This window comes from Acomys minous, assembly GCF_964271855.1.
Source record: "Acomys minous genome assembly, chromosome: 10".
Classification (NCBI taxonomy): Eukaryota; Metazoa; Chordata; class Mammalia; order Rodentia; family Muridae; genus Acomys; species Acomys minous.
Genome location: NC_140491.1, coordinates 63,113,309 through 63,133,371, shown reverse-complemented (window position 1 = coordinate 63,133,371; position 20,063 = coordinate 63,113,309). Strand labels below are relative to the sequence as shown.

At 47.9% G+C, this 20,063-nt stretch overlaps 1 protein-coding gene across 3 annotated transcripts; it reads right to left on the bottom strand.

Moving 5' to 3' along the window:
• Positions 1–9,343: 9,343 nt before the first annotated feature.
• GLT6D1 (glycosyltransferase 6 domain containing 1) lies at positions 9,344–19,845 on the bottom strand. Of its 3 annotated transcripts, XM_084798287.1 has the most exons (5): positions 19,753–19,845; positions 17,433–17,512; positions 12,957–13,007; positions 10,594–10,731; positions 9,344–10,173 (listed from the first exon to the last, which is right to left on the bottom strand). In XM_084798287.1, exons 2-5 carry the CDS (start codon positions 17,504–17,506, stop codon positions 9,507–9,509), a joined length of 930 nt encoding a protein of 309 aa, XP_084654413.1. In that variant the 5' UTR covers positions 17,507–17,512; positions 19,753–19,845; the 3' UTR covers positions 9,344–9,506. The 3 variants fall into 3 exon arrangements, with proteins under 3 accessions (XP_084654413.1, XP_084654414.1, XP_084654415.1); XM_084798288.1 differs by lacking the exon at positions 19,753–19,845 and having other exon boundaries at positions 9,344–10,208; positions 17,433–17,509; XM_084798289.1 differs by lacking the exons at positions 12,957–13,007; positions 17,433–17,512; positions 19,753–19,845 and having other exon boundaries at positions 9,344–10,208; positions 10,594–11,181.
• Between the last annotated feature and the right edge of the window lie 218 nt (positions 19,846–20,063).

Sequence of the window (20,063 nt, the reverse complement as noted above, 5' to 3'; positions counted from 1 at the left end):
GAGGGGCCCGGAGCTTCCTTTTATCTGTGACTCTCATTAGCTCTAAGTATACTGAAAATGGTCTGTAACAATGTATTTCTCACAATACGATGAAGATTTAGTAACTCTCAAGTTACTCTACACCCTAAGCAATTTGGTGTCTGGTTGCAAACTCTCCTCCCTGAGGGAGAAGTAACCAAGATCTACCCAGTCCTCACAAGGCACCGATGGCAAACCCAAGCAGAGCATGGGTGGTCCCAAAAAATCATCACTGGAAAGTCCTTACCCAGTGTTGACGGTGCTTCCCGCAGCTGCATGAACAGAGCTCCTCTCCACTCCCTCCCCATACACTCCAGCTCCACGCAGGACCCGGACGCCTCATGTGATAGGACAGAACTGGATGTAAGTTCTTGGAAGAGGCAGGTGAATTCTCAAGTTTGGATCCACTCACACTCACATGCATGTGCACACACACACACACACACACACACACACACACACACACACATGCGTGCACGCACGCACATACACACGTAGGCACGCACGCACCCCACATTTCCTTCTATGAGAATACGTCACATTGCACTGGTTCAGGACAGAAGCAAGACCAACAGAACCAGACAGAATACCGAGCCATGAGCACACAGGGATGATGGGATACCGAGCCGTGAGCACACAGGGATGATGGGATACCGAGCCGTGAGCGCACAGGGATGATGGGATACCGAGCCGTGAGCGCACAGGGATGATGGGATACCGAGCCGTGAGCGCACAGGGATGATGGGATACCGAGCCGTGAGCGCGCAGGGATGATGGGATACCGAGCCGTGAGCGCGCAGGGATGATGGGATACCGAGCCGTGGGCGCGCAGGGATGATGGGATACCGAGCCGTGGGCGCGCAGGGATGATGGGATACCGAGCCGTGGGCGCGCAGGGATGATGGGATACCGAGCCGTGGGCGCGCAGGGATGATGGGATACCGAGCCGTGGGCGCGCAGGGATGATGGGATACCGAGCCGTGAGCGCGCAGGGATGATGGGATACCGAGCCGTGAGCGCGCAGGGATGATGGGATACCGAGCCGTGAGCGCGCAGGGATGATGGGATACCGAGCCGTGAGCGCGCAGGGATGATGGGATACCGAGCCGTGAGCGCACAGGGATGATGGGATACCGAGCCGTGAGCGCACAGGGATGATGGGATACCGAGCCGTGAGCACGCAGGGATGATGGGATACCGAGCCGTGAGCACACTGGGATGATGAGCTACTAACCCGTGAGCACGCAGGGATGATGGGATACCGAGCCGTGAGCGCACAGGGATGATGGGATACCGAGCCGTGAGCACGCAGGGATGATGGGATACCGAGCCGTGAGCGCACAGGGATGATGGGATACCGAGCCGTGAGCGCACAGGGATGATGGGATACCGAGCCGTGAGCGCACAGGGATGATGGGATACTGAGCCGTGAGCACGCAGGGATGATGGGATACCGAGCCGTGAGCACACAGGGATGATGAGCTAGTAACCCGTGAGCACGCAGGGATGGCTCACCATGGGACTGGAGCAGCCAACAGAAGCATAACGTGTTGAACAGACAGCCCAGAGGGAACTAGTGAAACACATAGCAGAAATAGAATTGGCAATCTCAGCAGATACATTATCTTAAAATTACTTTATTTCTTTCCCCCTCTTTTATTCGTTTATTTTATCATTTATGATATCTGACCACAATTTCCCCTCCCTCCTTTCCTTACAGCCTCTCCCTTCTCCCCGCTCCCCATCAACTCCTCCTCCATCTCCCGTTAGAGAAGGGCCGGCCTCCCAGGGACGGCAACCAGATGTGGCATGTTAAGTTGTAATAAGACTGGGCAATAAGACAGCGTGCACTCGTCATATTAAGGTTGGACATGGACACCCAGCAGGAGGACAAGTGTCCCAGGAGCAGGTGAAAATGTCAGAACGTGCCCCGACTCCCTCTCTCACCAGTCCCACAGAAACAACAGGCCACACAACTATAACACACATGCAGAGAGCAGAGATTCCTAACGACTGATACCCCTGTACACGCCTAGGCAGGAGCCTGAGTCAGCCAGCGTCACGGAGGCTCCATCCAGCAGCTGATGGAAACAGATGCAGAGACCCACAGCCTAACAACAGGCAGAGTGCAGTGAGTCCTGCAGAAGAAGGCACAGAAAGACTGTAGGGGTCAGAAGGTTAAGATTAGTTTATTAAGAAAAAAAAAAAGAGGGCTGGAGAGGTGGCTCAGAGGTTAAGAGCACTGGCTGCTCTTCCAGAGGTCCTGAGTTCAATTCCCAGCAACCACATGGTGGCTCACAGCCATCTATAATGGGATATGATGCCTTTTCTGGCTTGCAGGCACATATGCAGGCAGAGCACTGTATACATAGATAATAAATAAATAAATCCTTTTTAAAAAAGAAAAAAAAAGAAATCTAGAAATGTCCATAAAATGAATACTAAACTTTGAGGACAATGTGGTGATACCAGGATCTAAACTCAAGGGGAAATAAGGCCACTGTCAAAACTGTATTTGCCCATCAGGGCTTTGGTAATGAGGAACCAAATACAGGGTGGTCCAGATCAGGGCTTCTTAAAAATTTTCTGCTTGTGACATTTTTACTTGGGATTTTATTTATGTATTTAAAGGCAAGATTTCACTGTAGCTCTGGGCTGGCCTAGAACTTGCCATGTAGAGGGTTCAGGGTTAGAGCACTGACTGCTTTTCCAAAAGGTTCTGAGTTCAATTCCCAGCAACCACATGGTGGTTCACAACCATCTATAATGAGATCTGATGCCCTCTTCTGACCTGTGGGTGTTACATGCAGGTAGATAGTTGTATATATATGTAAATAATAAATCTTAAAAAAGAAATTGCCTTGTAAACCAGGTTGGTCTTGAACTCATAGAACTCTACCTGCCTCTGCCTCCTGAGTGATGGAATCGAAAGCATGTGCCCACTACACCTGACTACTAGAGATATTTTTCCCAACTTCAGGTGGTGTAGATATAGATATAGGTATATAGATAGATAAAGTTCACAAACCAAACATTTGTTGATTACAAATAATGAAAAATGTTAAATTATTTAATTTATATAAGTTTTTTGGTTCTTTAACTTTTTTTTCAAGACAGGGTTTCTCTGTGTAGCCTTGGATGTCCTAGACTCACTTTGTAGACCAAGCTGGCCTCGAACTCACAGCGATCCGCCTGCCTCTGCCTCCCAAGTGCTGGGATTAAAGGCGTGCGCCACCACACCCGGTGGTTCTTTAAATTTTTATTATAATTTATTCAGATTACATCCCAGTTGTTATCCCTTCACTTGTATCTTCCTGTTCCCACCCTTCCTTCCTTGTCTACCCTATTCCCCTCCCCTAGACCTGTGACAGAAGGGGGCCTCCTCCCCACCATATGATCACAGCCTATCAGGTCTCATCCAGATAGCCTGCTTCCCCTTCCTCTGTGTGCCTGCCTGGCCTCCCCACCAAGGGGAAGTGATCAAATCAGGGCCACCAGAGTTCATGTCAGAGGCAGTTCCCCACTCCCCCCACAACTGTGGAGAATGAGCTGTCCATTGGCTACATCTAGACAGAGAGTCTAGGGTCACTGCGTGCATTGTCCTTGGTTGGTGCAACATTTGTGCAGGACCCCCTGGGTCCAGATCCGCTGGCCTTGATGGTCACCTTGTGGGGTTCCTGAACCCTCTGGATCCTTCCACCTCCCCCTCTTCTTCCACACTACTCTCAGTGTTCTGCTCAGAGTCCAGCAGCGAGTCCCAGTATCTGTCCAGATCCCCTGCTGGGTAGAGTCTCTCAGAGTACATCTATGTTGGGCTAAAATCCACTTATAAGTGAGTATGTAACATGCGTGTCTTTCTTGGTCTGGGTTACCTCACTCAGGATATTTTCTAGTTCCATCCATTTGCCTGCAAATTTCAAGATTTCCTTGCTTTTAATAGCTGAATAGTATTCCACAGTGTAAATGCACCACAGTTTCTTTTTCCGTTCTTCGACTGAGGGACATCTAGATTGTTTCTACATTCTGGCTATTACGAATAAGGCTGCTATGAACATAGTTGAGCAAATGTCCTTGTGTGGTGGAGCATCTTTTGGGTGTTTGCCCAGGAGTGGAATAGCTGGGTCTTCAGGTAGAACTATTCCAATTTTCTGACAAAGTGCCAGATTGATTTCCAAAGTTATTGTACAAGTTTGCATTCCCACCAGCAATGGAGGAGTGTTCCCCTTTCTCCACATCCTCGCCAGCATGTGCTGTCACTTGAAATTTTTTAAAGATTTATTTATTATTTATACAGTATGTATAAATGCATAATACAAGATGGTTGTGAACAAACATGTGGTTTCTGGGATTTGAACTCAGGACCTTTGGAAGAACAGACAGTGCTCTTAACCTCTGAGCCATCTCTCCAGCCCCCACTTGAATTTTTTTATCTTATCTGTTCTGAAGGATGTAAGATGGAATCTCAGAGTTGGTTTGATTTGCATTTCTCTGATAGCTGAGGACTTTGAGCATTTCTTTAAGTGTTTCTCAGCCATTCAGTATTCCTCTGTTAAGAATTCTCTGTTTAGCTCTGAACCCCATTTCTTAATTGGGTTATTTGGTTTGGTGGTGTTTAATTTATTTTGGATATTAGCCCTTTGTCAGATGTAGGGTTGGTGAAGATTTTCTCCCAGTCTGTAAGCTGTCATTTTGCTCTGTTGACTGTTTCCTTTGCCTTACAGAAGCTTTTCAGTTTCATGAGGACCCATTTATTAATTGTTGACCTTAGAGCCTGAGCTGTTGGTGTTCTGTTCAGGAAGTTGTCTCGTGTGCCGATGAGTTCAAGGCCTTTCCCCACAATTTTCTTCTATGAAATTTAGTGTGTCTGGTTTTATGTGCAGGTCTTTAATCCACTTGGAGTTGAGTTTTGTGCATGGTGATAAGTATGGGTCTACTTGCATCCTTCTACAAGTAGACATCCAGTTAGACCAGCACCATTTGTTCAAGATGCTATTCCTTTTCCATTGAATAGATTTGGCTTCTTTGTCAAAAATCAAATGACCATAGGTGTGAGGATTTATTTCTGGGTCTTTGATTCTATTCCATTGACCAACCAGCCTATTACTATGCCAATACCATGCTGTTTTAATTACTGTTGCCCTATAGTTGAGATCAGGGATGGAGATTCCTCCAGAAGATCTTTTATTGTACAGGATTGTTTTTACTGTTCTGGGTATTTTGTTTTTCCAAATGAAGTTGAGAATTGATCTTTCAAGGTCTGTAAAGAATTGTGTAGGTATTTCAATAGGGATGGCATTGAATCTGTACATTGCTTTTGGTAAGATGGCCATTTTTACTATGTTGATTCTCCTGATCCATGAACATGGGAGATTTTTCCATCTTTTGATAGCTTCTTCAATTTCCTTCTTCAGAGACTTGAAGTTTTTTTTTTTTCATACAAATTACATACAAGTAACTTGGTTAAAGCTACACCAAAATACTTTATATTACTTGTAGCTATTGAGAAGGGTGGGTTCCCTAATTTCTCTCTCTGCATGATTGTCATTTGTATACAGCAGGGCTTCTTTCTTTTTTGAGTTGATTTTGTATTCATCACTTTGCTGACGATGTTTATCAGCTGTAGGAGTTCTCTGCTGGAATTCTGGGGGTCACTTATGTACACTAATGTATCATCTGTGAGTAGTGATACTTTGACTTCCTCCTTTCCAATGTGGACCCCCTTGGTCGCCTTTTGCTGTCTTATTGCTCTAGCTAAAACTTCAAGTACTATATTGGAGAGCTATGGAGAGAGTGGGCAGCCTTGTCTTGTCCCTGATTTTAGTGGAATTCTGAGTTTCTCTCCATTTAATTTGATGTTGGCTATAGGCTTGCTGTATATTGCCTTCATTATGTTTAGGTATGTGCCTTGTATCCCTGCTCTCTCCAAGACTTTAAACATGAAGTGGGTGTTAGATTTTGTCAAATGCATTTTTGGCATCTAAGGAGATAATCACGTGTTTTTTTCTTTCCATTTGTTCATATGATGGATTATATTGATGGATTTCTATATATTAATCACCCCTGCATGTCTGGAATAAAGGCTACCTGGTCATGGTGAATGATACACTTCATGTGTTCTTTGATAGGTTGAGACCCCTCACCTGTGGGGATCAGGGAACTCTTCTGGTGGATCAGGCGGGTCATCTAAGATCAGACCTGGGAACTTTCCATGGACCAGCCAGGTGACCTGAGGTCAGATCTACCTGTGTTCCACACCAAGATATCTCATCTTGGCCAGGAGACTCAGACACTGGTGTTTCGTAGCCCACAGTTCCTTTTAAGACACAGAGCGAAGGTGCTGCGCGCCATGCCAGGTGATCGGCTAGACCTTGGAGCCCATGCTGGTTCCTGCATGTACCCCGGAACTTTCCGTGGATTGGCCAGGTGATCTGAGGTCAGATCTACTTGAGTTCCAGACGCAGGGACCCCTCTAAGCTAGAAAACTCAGACACTGGTGTTTTGTAGTCTCCAGGTCTGTTTGATATCTACAGAGCAGGCGCCCCATGTGTGCAGGTGACTGTGGGCTTTGGAGACTGTGCACAAGCCTGAAGGGACCCAGGGACTTTTCTGTGGATTAGTTCAGTAGCCTGAAGCCAGACCCACTCATGCTCCACACAGCGTGGACCCCTCTCACCTGGGAATCACCAGCACTGGTATTTTGTAGTTCTTAGTTTGGTTCTTAGTTTGCTGTGCAGACTCCGCTGTCCTGCAGATCAGACACTGCATGCGCTTGGCGCCGTCATCTTAGGTCCCCTATATATGTACATCATTTTTACTAGTTTTTACATTCACTATTAAAGATTGGAGAAAATTTGCATACTGATGATGGGTAGTGGTTTATTCTTACACAAAGATTAAATGCAGGCTGAATATTGCTACTGTGAAACAGAGAGCCTTCAGCATTGTTTTTTTTTTTTTCAGAGTCAGACTTTTGATTTACGGGCAGCACTGAGAATGCCACTTTGTACAAATAGTATGTAGTAGCAAAAGCATGTCTGAAGCCGTCTCAGAAATTTCTGGAAATTCCATCTTAACCTCAGACCAAAGACCATTTAACAAATTAAAAAAAAAAATTCAAGTCAGCAAGTCACACAGCAACTTTAAAAGCCAAACATTTTAATGGTACAACTCTCAAGAGATATACCGGTACAATACTTCATGTTGAGAAATGAAGGAAAATACAGAAAGTCTTTGTTTTCTGAAACGAAAACGTTTGTGCTTCTTTAAGAGCAGAGAACTCTGTATTTCTATTAAAAAAAGCCCTGCAGTTCGTAGAGTCTGATGGTCTGGGGTTTGAGCTGAGGGATTGTTTCCGGCATAGTTTCCTGGCGTGCAATGGTGTAGAGGCAAACTCAGTGCAAAGAGTGCACGGTGTGTGTGTTCAGAACCCACGCTGCAGGGAAGTCACACGGACACATGGCCAAGAGCGGCCAGAGGCACCTCATGTCGTGATTTTTTGGTTGCTGTCTCTCTTCAGAAGTCTTTTACTGTTATTACCTCCCCACCCTACTCCACCCCACCCCGCACTCAGGCTTTTAGTTATGCGACCTGACTCTTTTTGGGGGGAGGGTTTCAAGACAGGGTTTCTCTGTGTAGCCTTGGCTGTCCTGGACTCGCTTTGTAGACCAGGCTGGCCTCGAACTCACAGCGATCCGCCTGCCTCTTCCTCCTGAGTGCTGGGATTAAAGGTGTGCGACACCACGCCCGGCGTGACCTGACTTTTAAGGGCCTGGGGTGTCGACAACAGGAATTCATTTTCCCGTCACAGACCCCGTGTGTCAGGGCTCCTCAGGGCTGCTCTCCATGGCTTGCTCCTTACGCCCTCATCGGGTCTTCTTTCTGTGTGGGTCCATGTTCTAACCGTGTCAGAAGGTCACCAGGCGGATTAGGTTTGTCTCATTTTCACTCTCTAAGCTCGGCAGGGATCCTGTCTCCAAACATAGATGCAGAGAAAGAGTGTTGAGGACACAGGCTCACAATGCCCCCCACTGCATGTCTTAACACCCCAGAACACCCCCCCACTGAGTCCTGGGTTCGCCTGTGTGACTGCACCACCCACCATGGCAGCTCCTGGCCCCTCAGGATCTGGATAACCATGGCTTCCTTGCTACCCGAAGCATTCTTGAGTGTGCAAGGTCAATGCTGCCGGCCCCGTTTACGCCAGTGACTGGCCTGCTACGGCTGCTAAGGGCACACTTGTTGTTTCTTCTCCTTGTGGCATAGGACCCCTACAAAGGAGCTCAGTAAACATAAAATAAGCTAGCATGGCGGCGTATACCTGTAATCTATCTCTTAGGAGGCTGAGGCAGGATGAGGGCAAGTTTAGGGTCAGCTCTGGCGAATAATAAGAACAAGGGTTGGAGAGATGGCTCGCTCAGTGGCTCGGAACACTTGCTGCTCTTCCCAAGACACTGAGTTCAATTCCCAGCACCCACATCAGGTGGCTCACAACTGTGTGGAATCCTAGCTCCCAGGGCATCTAACACCTCTCGTCTCTGCCGTCACGTTCACCCACGTGCACGTTACTCCCTGATCACATCTGATCAAAACTAAAGTAAACTATTTTAGCCCACTCCCAAACAAAGCAAAGCACGGATATAAAAAATGTTTTACTTGGTAAAGAGCTCGCCACACAGATAGGAGGATTTGAAATTGATCCTTAAAACCCATGTGAAAAAGCAGACATGGTGGTGCCCACTTATCATCCCAGCAATGGGGAAGGAGAGGCAGGTGGGGCTCCCTAGACCGCCAGCCTAAACCACATGGCGGCCTGACCGGAGGGGCAGCTTGACTCAGCACAGCACGCTGTATGTAAAGTCAGAGACTCTGATGCAAACACAAAGGGAGTGGGTCCTGAAGAATGACACCAAAGGCTGCTCTCCGGCCATCACACGAGTGCATGAGTACCTGCGGGTGTGTGCATGCGCGGGCACAGACACACACACAGACACACACACACACACACACACACACACACGCATGCACGCATGAGCGCGTGCTAACTACATGTATTGGGCATGCTTCCAATTCATCTAGGTCCCAACACGTTCTGGACATACTGGAACTGTGGGAAGAGGGAGCTGGTCGCAAGCCAGCACCTCAACAGCAGACTACATACTCCACAGCTGAGCAGATGGACACGTTGCTTCCTTCTATGTATTAATATTAGAGCATTTTTCATTTTGTGAATAGATTTTTTTATTTGTAAACTAAAGCCTTTCTCCACTGAAATGAAATATGCTCCGTGCCTCATAGCCTTCACCACAGAGCTAACAGTGTTGTGTGTACGGGCGTGAAATATCACCTTTTATTCGTTCTAGTTTCTGCCAAATTGATCTGGGAAGAGTACACATCAGTGGGGTCTCTGAGGTGCGGGCTTTACCAAGACACCCTGTGTCTTCTGTACGGAAGTGCTGCGGGGTGTTCAGCAGTCCATAACCACGGGTGCATCATAAGCTGCCTGTGGGAAACTGAGCGATCTTGACATACCACACTTCCTGAGGGATGTTGAAGGCGGGGTCCCAGTTGTATTCTGGGGACAAAAGCTTGGCAGGTTTGTTAAGGAAAAAATATTTGTTGAGGTACTTCTCGTAGGTGCTGTTAAACCCGCGTCCTATATCCAACATAACCTCTTTCAAGTATTGCTGAGCGAAATCCAAAACCTGAGTGGGCACGCCACCAATGATAGTGCCGGCATAATAGAAGTCCCCCAGCCCAAAGGGGATGTAGGCTGACGACATGGGCCTCCTCTCATAGGGGGGCTCCTCCGGCTTTCGGAAGTACCACCAAGCGTGGAGCTGAGCCACAGACGTGCTCAGGGTCTCTACCCCGAAAATGCCCTGGAAGACCATGTTGGTGCTCATGCTGAAGAGAAAATCCACTTCGTGTCTGATGTGTTTCTGGATGTGTTTGGCCAAGGTTTTCATGCGGATGACATCAGAGTTGCTCCACCACATCTCCTGGTCTATCACGACTACCCGGAAGGACTGCCGAGGGTTGTTTGTCTCGGGGAGCTCCAGGGACCTGTCTGCCATGATGTAGAAGACCACCCTGTGGCCAGGCATGAAGAACTTGCTGGCCGATTGCAAGAACAGGTCCAGGTACCGGTCAGCGAGACTGGGAACACACCGAACAAGAAACATTTTTTTTTCCTAAACAGAATGGATGCCCTTGACTGTGCTGTCAAGAGAAATGTCCTTGATGCTAAAACAAAAACAAACAAACAAACAAACAAACAAAAACCTCAACAGGTCACGGTAGAGATGCTGGGCCTGAAAAATCTGCCAAACTGGTTAGTTAGTGGTTATGGCATTTTAGAACTACTGAGTCAAAGCTGAGCGAGGCACTGGTTAAGAACTCCCAAGCGGCCTTACGGATCCAGCCTTCATCCAGGGACTAACCAGGGCAACTTCTATCTGGTATGCTCAGAACTAGTTGTCACAAAAGAGGACACACGGCTCATTGGGGACAAAACATCTATGGATGCTGAACCTCATTTCCCAACACAAAGGGGGGGTGGTGCTTCAGAGCATCTACCTGCCGAAAGCAAACACAGCCAAGCCCACGGTGATGTTTTGCCGTCTGTAATGCCTCTCCAGGGCCTGTCTGTCGAAGGTGCCTTCCCATATGACTGGGGCCAGCCAATCAGTGGTCGTGATGACATCCATGCGTCTCCTACAGGACTCACAGAAGCAGAAATAAGACACAGGTTGGTTCAGTAACCCAAACTGACACATGCCACCATGTCAAAAGCCTAAGAACAGCCACATGGTGGGTGTTGCCGCATGGCAGCAGTGATGGGTACCCAGTGGCAGATGCCTAAACCCTCAGGTGGCACTGACTAGGTGCTGGTCAGATTAGGTGAGCCCTGGCTCGTTCCATGGCCCTCCTGAGGTGAGTGCTAGTTTTCTTCTTCTTCTTCTCCATGTGAGCACACTTCTCCATGTGGCTGAGCTGGCAAAGCGACCCTGCCCACAGCCAGCCTAGCCTCAGACTGTGTTCTTCTCCCAAACCCGGGACTGCTGGGTGTAGCTTAATCAGTTAAAAACAGTACACAGCCTTGGCTCAGAAGCCTGGTAGAGTCTTGGTTTTGTCTGGAGCCAGCACTGTAGGCAGGATCCTAGCTGCTCTTCAATGCCTGCTGAGCCCCCACCTCCTCCCACCTTCCCCCCTCCTCCCTCCTCCTGCCCCCTGCCCTCTCCTGCCCTCCCCCTGCCCCCAACCCTCCCTGCCCTCCCCCTGCCCCTGCCCTCCCCCTGCCCCCCTCCCCCTGCCCTCCTCCTGCCCCCACCCTCTCCCTGTCCCCCCTCCCCCTGCCCTCCCCCTGTTCCCCCTCCCCCGACTCCCCCACCCCCCCCACCCCCCCCACCCCCGCTCCTAAGCACATGGTTGAAGCCACTGTCAAGCTAGACTTGCATTCACTACTAAGGAGATAAAGGGTTAGAACACGACAAGAAGGCGAGGCGCTTATCAGAAGCTAAAGAAAAATCACATGCCCAAATCACTCAACACAGGGAAAAAAAATTATAGAATCTGATAGCTCTTCGTGATTTTAAAAAGAAACTTCTGGAAAAAATATGGGAATGGGGAGAATTAACTCATCTTGACTTTTTACAAAACCACGTGTCCCACGGGTGTTGTGGTACACACCTTTAATCTTGGGAGGCAGAGATAGGTGGATTGCTGTGAGTTTGAGGATAGCCTGGTCAGCATAGCATGCTTTTAGGCTAGTCAAAAATACATAGTGAGACCCAGTCTCAGAAAGAAAATCTGTAAAAGTCCTACAGCTATCATGACTAGTAATGAAAGGCTGGCTTCTTCCTCCCTAAGATAGAAAACATGACAAGGAGGCACCTCGTCCTGCTTTTCAACACAGTGACAGAAGCTGTGACCACAGCAGTAAGGCAAGAAAAGGAAATCAAGGTATCAAATAGAAATGAGAAAAAAATAATACTGACCATAATACAATCAGCTATACTTAAACCCATCTGAAAAAATCCTAAGAGTCACCTAGAATTGATGAGTGATTTGGACAGAGCAGAACTCACCAGATTAGTTCCAGAACATTAACACTCTGTCTACAGTGATGAGTAGATTGGACTTGAACCACAAAACACACTCGCAAGGACCCAAGTTTGCTTCCCAGCATCCACCAGGCTGCTTACAACCTCTGGTAACTCTAAATCCAGGGTGTCTGGCCCCCTCTTCTGGCCTCTAAAGCACCTGCTTCTGTATGCACATATGTGTGTGTATCTATACATATATAATGTATTTACATTATATCTTTATATAAATACAGCGCTATTAGCTGGGCACAGTAGCGCACACCTGTAATCCCAGCACTCGGGAGGCAGAGGCAGGCGGATCGCTGTGAGTTCGAGGCCAGCCTGATCTACAAAGTGACTCCAGGACAACCGGGGCTACACAGAGAAACCCTGTCTCAAAAAAAACAAAGCCAAAACCAAATAACAGAAAACAAAACAAAACCAACCAAAACAAATAGCCCTATTAACAGTTGTCCCAGAGAACGGAAAATACTGTGGCAGGTCGCTGTACCAAAGAACAGCCACCTGCCTCCCTGCCACCTCTGCCAGTGACTAACATACTTTCTGTTCCTGTGTATTTCCTAATGTGAGGATATAGTTGGATGCCGTCCCATCCTGTCAGAGGCAGGAGCAAGAATCTGCCTCGTATCTGTATCCCTGAAGACACAAGAAGGTTGACCATGAGCCCAGGTCAAGGCACCCACTTACTCCCCAGCACCAGGACAGCCTGTCTCGGGGGCCTCCCCTGGGCTTGTGTCAGAACAGTAGGAACAAACTCCTAATGCCCTAACAGTGCCACAGTCTATGGCTGTGCACAAACAGTCACCTCAAAGTGATACGTGTCTTTGCTCTTACCTGGGGTTAAACCAGTCTGAAAGCTGAAGTTTTTCTTCCTGCTGGCTCCTCCTGGTACAAAGAGCAACAAGTTATTGTGGCATACGCTTGCTCATCTTTTGCCCACTGAGCCCACAGAGGACAGTCCTGGCTCTGTTGCTCTCTGCCTCGCTGCCTAGCCTTGTCCCAAAGAGGCTTTTGGACAGTGTGATGGTAGGGGCTCTAGGGACACAGAATTGGGACCGAGGAAGCACCTAGTCTGGAAGGGGACACGCTGGTCTAGGGAACAGATGAGGGGGTTTGGGGGAGAGGTCACCACCAACAGTGGGATGAAGAAAACGGTACCTCTGTGAGAGGAGGAAAAAGTTACCTGAGAATGATGTGTGTTCAAAAAAATGGTTATTTACCAGGATAGCCATGGCTACACAGAGAAACCCTATCTCTTGGGGCAGGGGTGGGAAGAAAAAGGAAAAAGAAAAAGAAAGGTGATTCCTCCTTTTTTCCATGAGACAGGGTCTTACTGTGTAGCCCTGGCTGGCCTGGAACTCACTATGTAGACCAGGTTGACCTTGAGCTCACACCACTCAGGGAGGCAGAGCCAGGCGCATCTCTGTGAGGTCGAGGCCAGCCTGGTCTACAGAGAGAGTCCAGGATAGCCAAGGCTAACACAGAGAGACCCTGTCTTGAAAAACAAACAAACAAAAAAGCTACCGTGTTTCAGTGTGTTGATCTTATTTTTTTAATCTTTTTTTAATTAGTCTTTCTTTTTTTTTTCCTCCTTTATTAATTTATTCTTGTTACATCTCAATGGTTATCCCATCCCTTGTATCCTCCCATTCTTCCCTCCCTCCCAATTTCCCCTTATTCCCCTGCCCTATGACTGTTCCTGAGGGGGATTACCTCCCCCTCTATATGCTCATAGGGTATCAAGTCTCTTCTTGGTAACCTGCTGTCCTTCCTCTGAGTGCCACCAGGTCTCCCCGTCCAGGGGACATGGTCAAAGGTGAGGCACCAGAGTATGTGAGAAAGTAATATACCACTCTCCACTCTACTGTGGAGAGTGTTCTGTCCATTGTCTAGATCTGGGTAGGGGTTTAAGGTTTACCGCCTGTATTGTCCTTGGCTGGTGCCTTAGTTTGAGCGGGACCCCTGTGCCCAAATCTGCCTATCATAATGTTCTACTTGTAGGCTTCTAGGGCCCTCTGGGTCCTTCTACTTTGCCTTTCTCCCATGATTCTCTCATCTAGAGTCCCACTAGAATGTCCTCTCCTCTGTCGCAGTTTCCTGGTAAGTGGAGGCTTTCGTGGGACATGCCCATTGGGCTAATATGCAGATATAAGTGAGTATATACCATTTGAGTCTTTCTGCTTCTGGCTTAACTCACTCATTATGATCATTTCTAGCTCAATCCATTTATCCACAAATTTCGGGAATTCCTTGTTTTTAATAGCTGAATAGTATTCCATAGTGTATATGTACCACAGTTTCTTTATCCATTCTTCTATTGAGGGACACTTAGGCTGTTTCCATGTTCTGGCTATTATGAATAAGGCTGCTATGAACATGGTTGAGCAAATTTTCTTGCTGTGTGTTGATCTTATTAATGTCTAGATTTAAGGCAGGGATCGTGACTACCTGAAGAACCCTGTTCCCCAGACACACGCCACAGCGTGCCTGGTCTTGAGGAGACCCACTGGTCCTGAGCCAATGAGCAATAAGTGCTTCATTCACAGCTGGCCTGGCGACTTCTTTGCAGCTGGGGTGCCATCCAGCCTATATCACACCCAACACCCACTGACCCTGTAGGTGGGCTCTCTGACTGGAGACCCCGGCGACTGGGAACCACATGGGCTAGACCAAAACCTCCCCCAAATAGATAAGCCTCTCCCCCTTGACCCCTGCTTCTAAAAGACAGCCCGTGGGAGGAAGGGCTTTTCCTCATACAATCCTATCCCAAGACCCCAGCAGCAAACACGGCCACCCTCATACTCCGTCTCCTCAGAAGCCTTGAACCATACACACACGTGTGCATGTGCACACACTGGTACACTCATACACATAAGTGCATGGACACTCACATATGCTCACTCGTATGCACACACACTACATACCTACTGACCTACACGTAGGTAGACTTGGCCACCTCTAGTGACTTGTTTATTTTTTGTCCCCAACCTCTGCCATCAATAGAACCTCTGTGCATGACAGTTTCGTCCTCTTACCTATGGACTGATCATGCAGTGACACCTTAATAGGGCATATTTGCTGGGAGTCTGTCAGAGGTAATGCAGGACACCCATAGAATGTGAGTGTAGGAAGAACAGTGGATGGAGGCTGGAGGGATGGCTCAGCAGTTGAGAGAGCTTGCTTTCCTCCTGGGGACCTGGGCTCAGTTCCCAGCTCCCACATGCCCTGTAACTGCAGGGGACCCAAGGCTTTCTTCTGGCCTCTCATGGAACCAGTCACACATGTGGTGTACAGATATACAGGGAGGCAAAACACACAAAATATAAATAAATAAAGGATAAGCAGTAGCTTTGTTAAGTGTCTATGTTTTGATTATTTTATGGGGTGCTCTTCTGTGAAGACGACCAGCAGTTCATTGAGGTGTGCGTTTCCAGCTTCTGCTTCTGGTCCCTGAACACACCGAACAGGCAAAGGTCTCTAATGGCCATGTATGGACACAGGCCAAACATACTTGAGGCTAGGAGAGGATTTTTGTTCTTTGTTCTTTCTTTCTTTCTTTCTCTCTTTCTTTTTTCTTTCTTTCTTTTTTTTTTTTTTTGAGACAGGGTTTCTCTGTGTCACCCTGGCTGTCCTGAACTCACTTTGTAGACCAGGCTAGCCTCAAACTCATAGCGATCCACCTGCCTCTGTCTCCCAAGTGCTGGGATTAAAGGCATGCACCACCATGCCTGACTGAGGATTTAATTTTCTAAGACACACTCTCTCTCTCTGTGGTGGAGGCACACCCTTTTTGTCCTAGCACTGAGGAGGCAGAGGCAGGATCTTTGTGAGTTCAAGGCCAGGCTGGTTTACAGAGCTAGTTCTAGGACAGCCTAATCTACACACACACACACACACACACACACACACACACACACACACACGCATGCACACTCACACACACTCTATTTTTAAAATCACCAAAAGGTGAGGGGGGGTTACCATAATTTCTTGTTTCAAGATATTTTATCCCGTTGTGACCCCCAAGATTGTGAACTGTAACTAAAACCATCTTTTGGACTGGAGAGATGTCTCAGTGGTTAAGAGCCCTGTATATTCTTCCATAGGTCCTAAGGTCAATTCTCAGGAACCATATGGTAGTTCACAACCATCTGTAATGAGATCTGGTGCCCTCTTCTGGTGTGCATGAAAACAGAGCACTCATACACATAAAATAAATCACACACACACACACACACACACACACACACACACACACACACACACACACACACCTGTCTTTTGTTTGGTGCAGTTGAGCCCTACTGCACATAGGTTTAATCGAAGAGCTTTTTGTACACAGGATTTAATAAAGCTAACCCTAGGTCAAGAAGCAGAGCAAGAAACCAGCTGACAGGGATTAAAGAGTAGGAGGGACTTCGAGTTGAGGGGTATTTAAGACAGCGTGTACAAGTAGAAGGAGCTCCTTAGCTCTTGGGCTTTTAGGTTTTAGCTCTTTAACTCTCAACAAAGGGCTTTGTGAGCCTTGAACTAGCAAGCCTTTGGCCTTGGGTTTTTAGTCTTTTTCTTCCAGGACTGTCAGCTGAGCTTGTGAGACTTTTGGGCCTTTTCCATTGGGCCATGAGCTGAGCAGGAAGGTCAGCTGGGTCCTTTCTCTGCCTCTCTGAGCAAGCAGGTTTTCACCCCAGCATCTGGCTCCTGAGTTTTTATTGGTAAAATAGAATGTTTGGGATTTTCATTAAAACAAATGGCTATGACTGTTTTTCTAGTGGCACTCAGAAACACTGTGTTGCTTATAAATAGGTCCAGGAACAGGCATTAGAGGAGATAGGAGTTAGAAGTTTCTAGAGAAAAAATGTTGGCTGGTTAACTGATGTCTATATAAGACACAAATTTGGAACTTTGAGGTAGCTTGTAAATGATGTAATTAAGTTCGGTTGTGGCCTGGTGGCTGAGCACTTGACTGGCACGCTGGGGGCCCTGGCTCTATGCCCAGTGCAACTACAGTAATAAGCAAGGACTCTCGTCTGCCATGCTCCATTCTCTCAACAATGTCACGTAACATGAAAGTCTGCTGTGTATGAAATGTGCCCTGGGGGCAGGTCTGCCATTTTCTACCATCCGGAATGGATCCTGCCTGGGACAAGACCCTCAACAAACATTCACCTGGCATCTGAAAGTGAGAGAATTAAAGTGTGTCCCCCAGAGGGGAGGTAAGTTCTGGAACACTCGAGGTAATGGCATCTTTGGATGAGACTCAGCATTTAAACCACCCTGGCCTTCCTGAGGTCGTGGGTCATCAGTATTTACCTGGAGCACATCTTAGCCAGCAGCAGCAGGAAGAGGCAGGAGATCAACAGGATCATTCTCTTTTTAGCTTTCATTCCTTCCTGTGGGAGGGAAGGAAAAGGGGGTTCTGAGTGTGGCTTAGAGCCATGCATCCCCGCATCCCTAAGCAGCGGGCTGGTGTCTGCACACACTTGGCACAGCTCACCAGCTTCCTCCAGAGCAATCAGAGGGGAGGAGTGAGGGTGTCTCTGCTCTGCATGAGACGCCATTGGTGTAAACCTCAAAGATGTGGAACGTGCCGACTCCCCTTGTGTTCCTTGGGGAAGCAAGTCCGTGTGTGTGTGTGTGTGTGTGTGTGTGTGTGTGTGTGTGTGTGTGTTTATGCATGCATGTGCATGTGAGTGTGCGTGCACGTGTATGTGTGTGTGTTTATGCATGCGTGTGCGTGCGTGCACATGGATGTGTGTGTGTTGTGGTTGTAGTTGTTGTTGTACACAAAGGTTGATAGTGGGTATCTTCAATTGCTCTTCACCTTATTTTTTGAGACAGGGTCTCTCGGAGCCTGCCTCTTTTCATTTCACCTAAGCCAGCTGGCCAGAAAGCTCTGGAATCCACCTGTTTCAGCCCCTTCCTGCCAGGACTCCAGGCATGTGCCACCCCCAGGGTTTTACAAGGGTGCCAGGAATCAAACCCAGGTTCTCATATTTGTTCAGCAGCCGCTCTCCCCGCTCTCCCCGCTCTCCCCGCTCTCCCCGCTGAGCCATCTCCCCAGCCTGCAAGTCTGTCTTGCTCCCATGAAGTAGCTGCCATGAGTCCCTCTCATGGGGCTGTGGTACAGGGTGGAGCATGATGGTGACGTCTTCCTAAACCGAGCTGGTAAATTCTGCCCTCAAAGTTGCCCTTGCCATTTCTTCCCTAGCAGGCAGAGCGAGGCAGGCCAACCAGGGCCCTTTAAGCTGAGACTGCAAACAGGATCAGGGGCCAGTCACATTAAAGGCAGGAGGCTCCATAGCTGAAGCTGAGCTTCAGGCAGCATGAAGCCTTGGTTGGAGGTGTCATGTGGATCTGCTTGGGTACTCTGTTCGGCACCAGTGTGAAGTGCAGGGCTCTGCTGACTTGCTGCTGAGGCACAGATTTGGGGGAGGGCGGGCCTGGCCCCGAGTTGAACTAGACTCTAAGTACACAGAACACACCGGCTTTGGACCTTGAGCTTGTTTGGAGGGTCTAGCAGAGCAGTGCAGCTACTCCTGTACCCTTGACTGGAGACCGGTCCTCCTTTGTTGGGGACGGTCGTCTTCTTTGACGGAGCATGCAGCCACAGGAGGGATGCACATGGAGTGCTGAGGAAGGAAGGGGACAGCCTCACCAGCCCTGGCAATCGATGGGGTGGCAGATGTCGCAGCCAGATCGCCCTCACATCCTACACCAGCTTTGGAAGCCAAGCAAAGCATGTGAACACATTGCTTACTCACCGCCCTGAGAACAGTCTGGGTGTCGCAGTCCAGACAGAAGCTCATGAAACAAATGTGTAAAGTAAGTTCACCTATTCCTTTTGCCCTTTGTCACATGGCTACCAGGAAATGGGACATTATAAGTGGCTCACATTCCTGACTCCACTGGGTGATTCTTCATGAAATGTTTCCCTTTTTGGAGATGCTCTTGCTATTTGAAAATAGACATCTTTTAGGTTCACTGCCTTTGGGAATGCATGGTCAGTTCAGCTGTGCTCCAGTCAGCCAGCTGCGCTGTCCCCAGTTGGTTTCCAGTGATTGTTTGTTTTTCTTTTTCTTTCTTTCTTTTTTTCTTTCGTTTGTTTTTCGAGACAGGGTTTCTCTGTGTAGCCTTGACTGTCCTGGACTCGCTTAGTAGACCAGGCTGGCCTCAAACTCACAGAGATCTGCCTGCCTCTGCCTCCCAAGTGCTAGGATTAAAGGCGTGTGCCACCATGCCTGGCTCAGTGATAATTTTTAAAATAAATATTGATTTATTTATACATACCAGTGCTTTTTTTTGCATTTATGCCTGCACGACAGAAGAAAGCATCAGATCCCACTATAGATGGTTATGAACCACCACGTGGTTGCTGGGAATTGAACTCTTAACTGCTGAGCCATCTCTGCAGCCCGCCCCCAGTGATATCTTGAGGTACTGTCAACAAATTCAGAAGTCACCCCTAGACGCAATATTTTGTTTTGTTTACTGAGTCAAGGTCTCATTCTGTTGTCCAGATTGGCCTTGAACTCACAATCTGGGATTACAGGTATACATTAAAAAAAAAAAAGCCTAGCTGGTGGTTATAGCTGTCCAAAGTCCCAACACTTCCCTTCAAAGGATCCCTTACCTTGGATCAGGTGGTGGTTGGAGACAGCCAAAAAAATGTCCCTTGAGGACAAATATTCCCTGGGGAGTTATATCACTAGGGCTTTGCTTAGTGAAGTGCCTGGTTGTATCCACTGCTTTTGTGGTGTGTGACTCTTCTGTGATGGTGATGTCACCAGCATCACAATGCTGGTGCCTCTCTGGTTGACTCCTCATGACCAGAGGACATGACTTGGTCTCACTGGAAACATGAAAAGACCTAGAACATTCCGTTGCTCTTGCTTTTTTTGTTTTTTTTTTTTTAAGATTTATTTATTTATTTATTTATTTATT

Bases quoted from the DNA above. Each gene is read 5' to 3' on its own strand.
- GLT6D1 (XM_084798287.1), bottom strand. From the start codon at position 17,506: ATGAAAGCTAAAAAGAGAATGATCCTGTTGATCTCCTGCCTCTTCCTG. The intron at 10,732-12,956 runs GTAAGAGCAAAG...TGAGTCCTGTAG, and splicing joins TCAGACTGGTTTAACCCCAG to GAGACGCATGGATGTCATCA. The intron at 10,174-10,593 runs GTAGATGCTCTG...GTGTGTTCCCAG, and splicing joins GCTGTGTTTGCTTTCGGCAG to TCTCGCTGACCGGTACCTGG.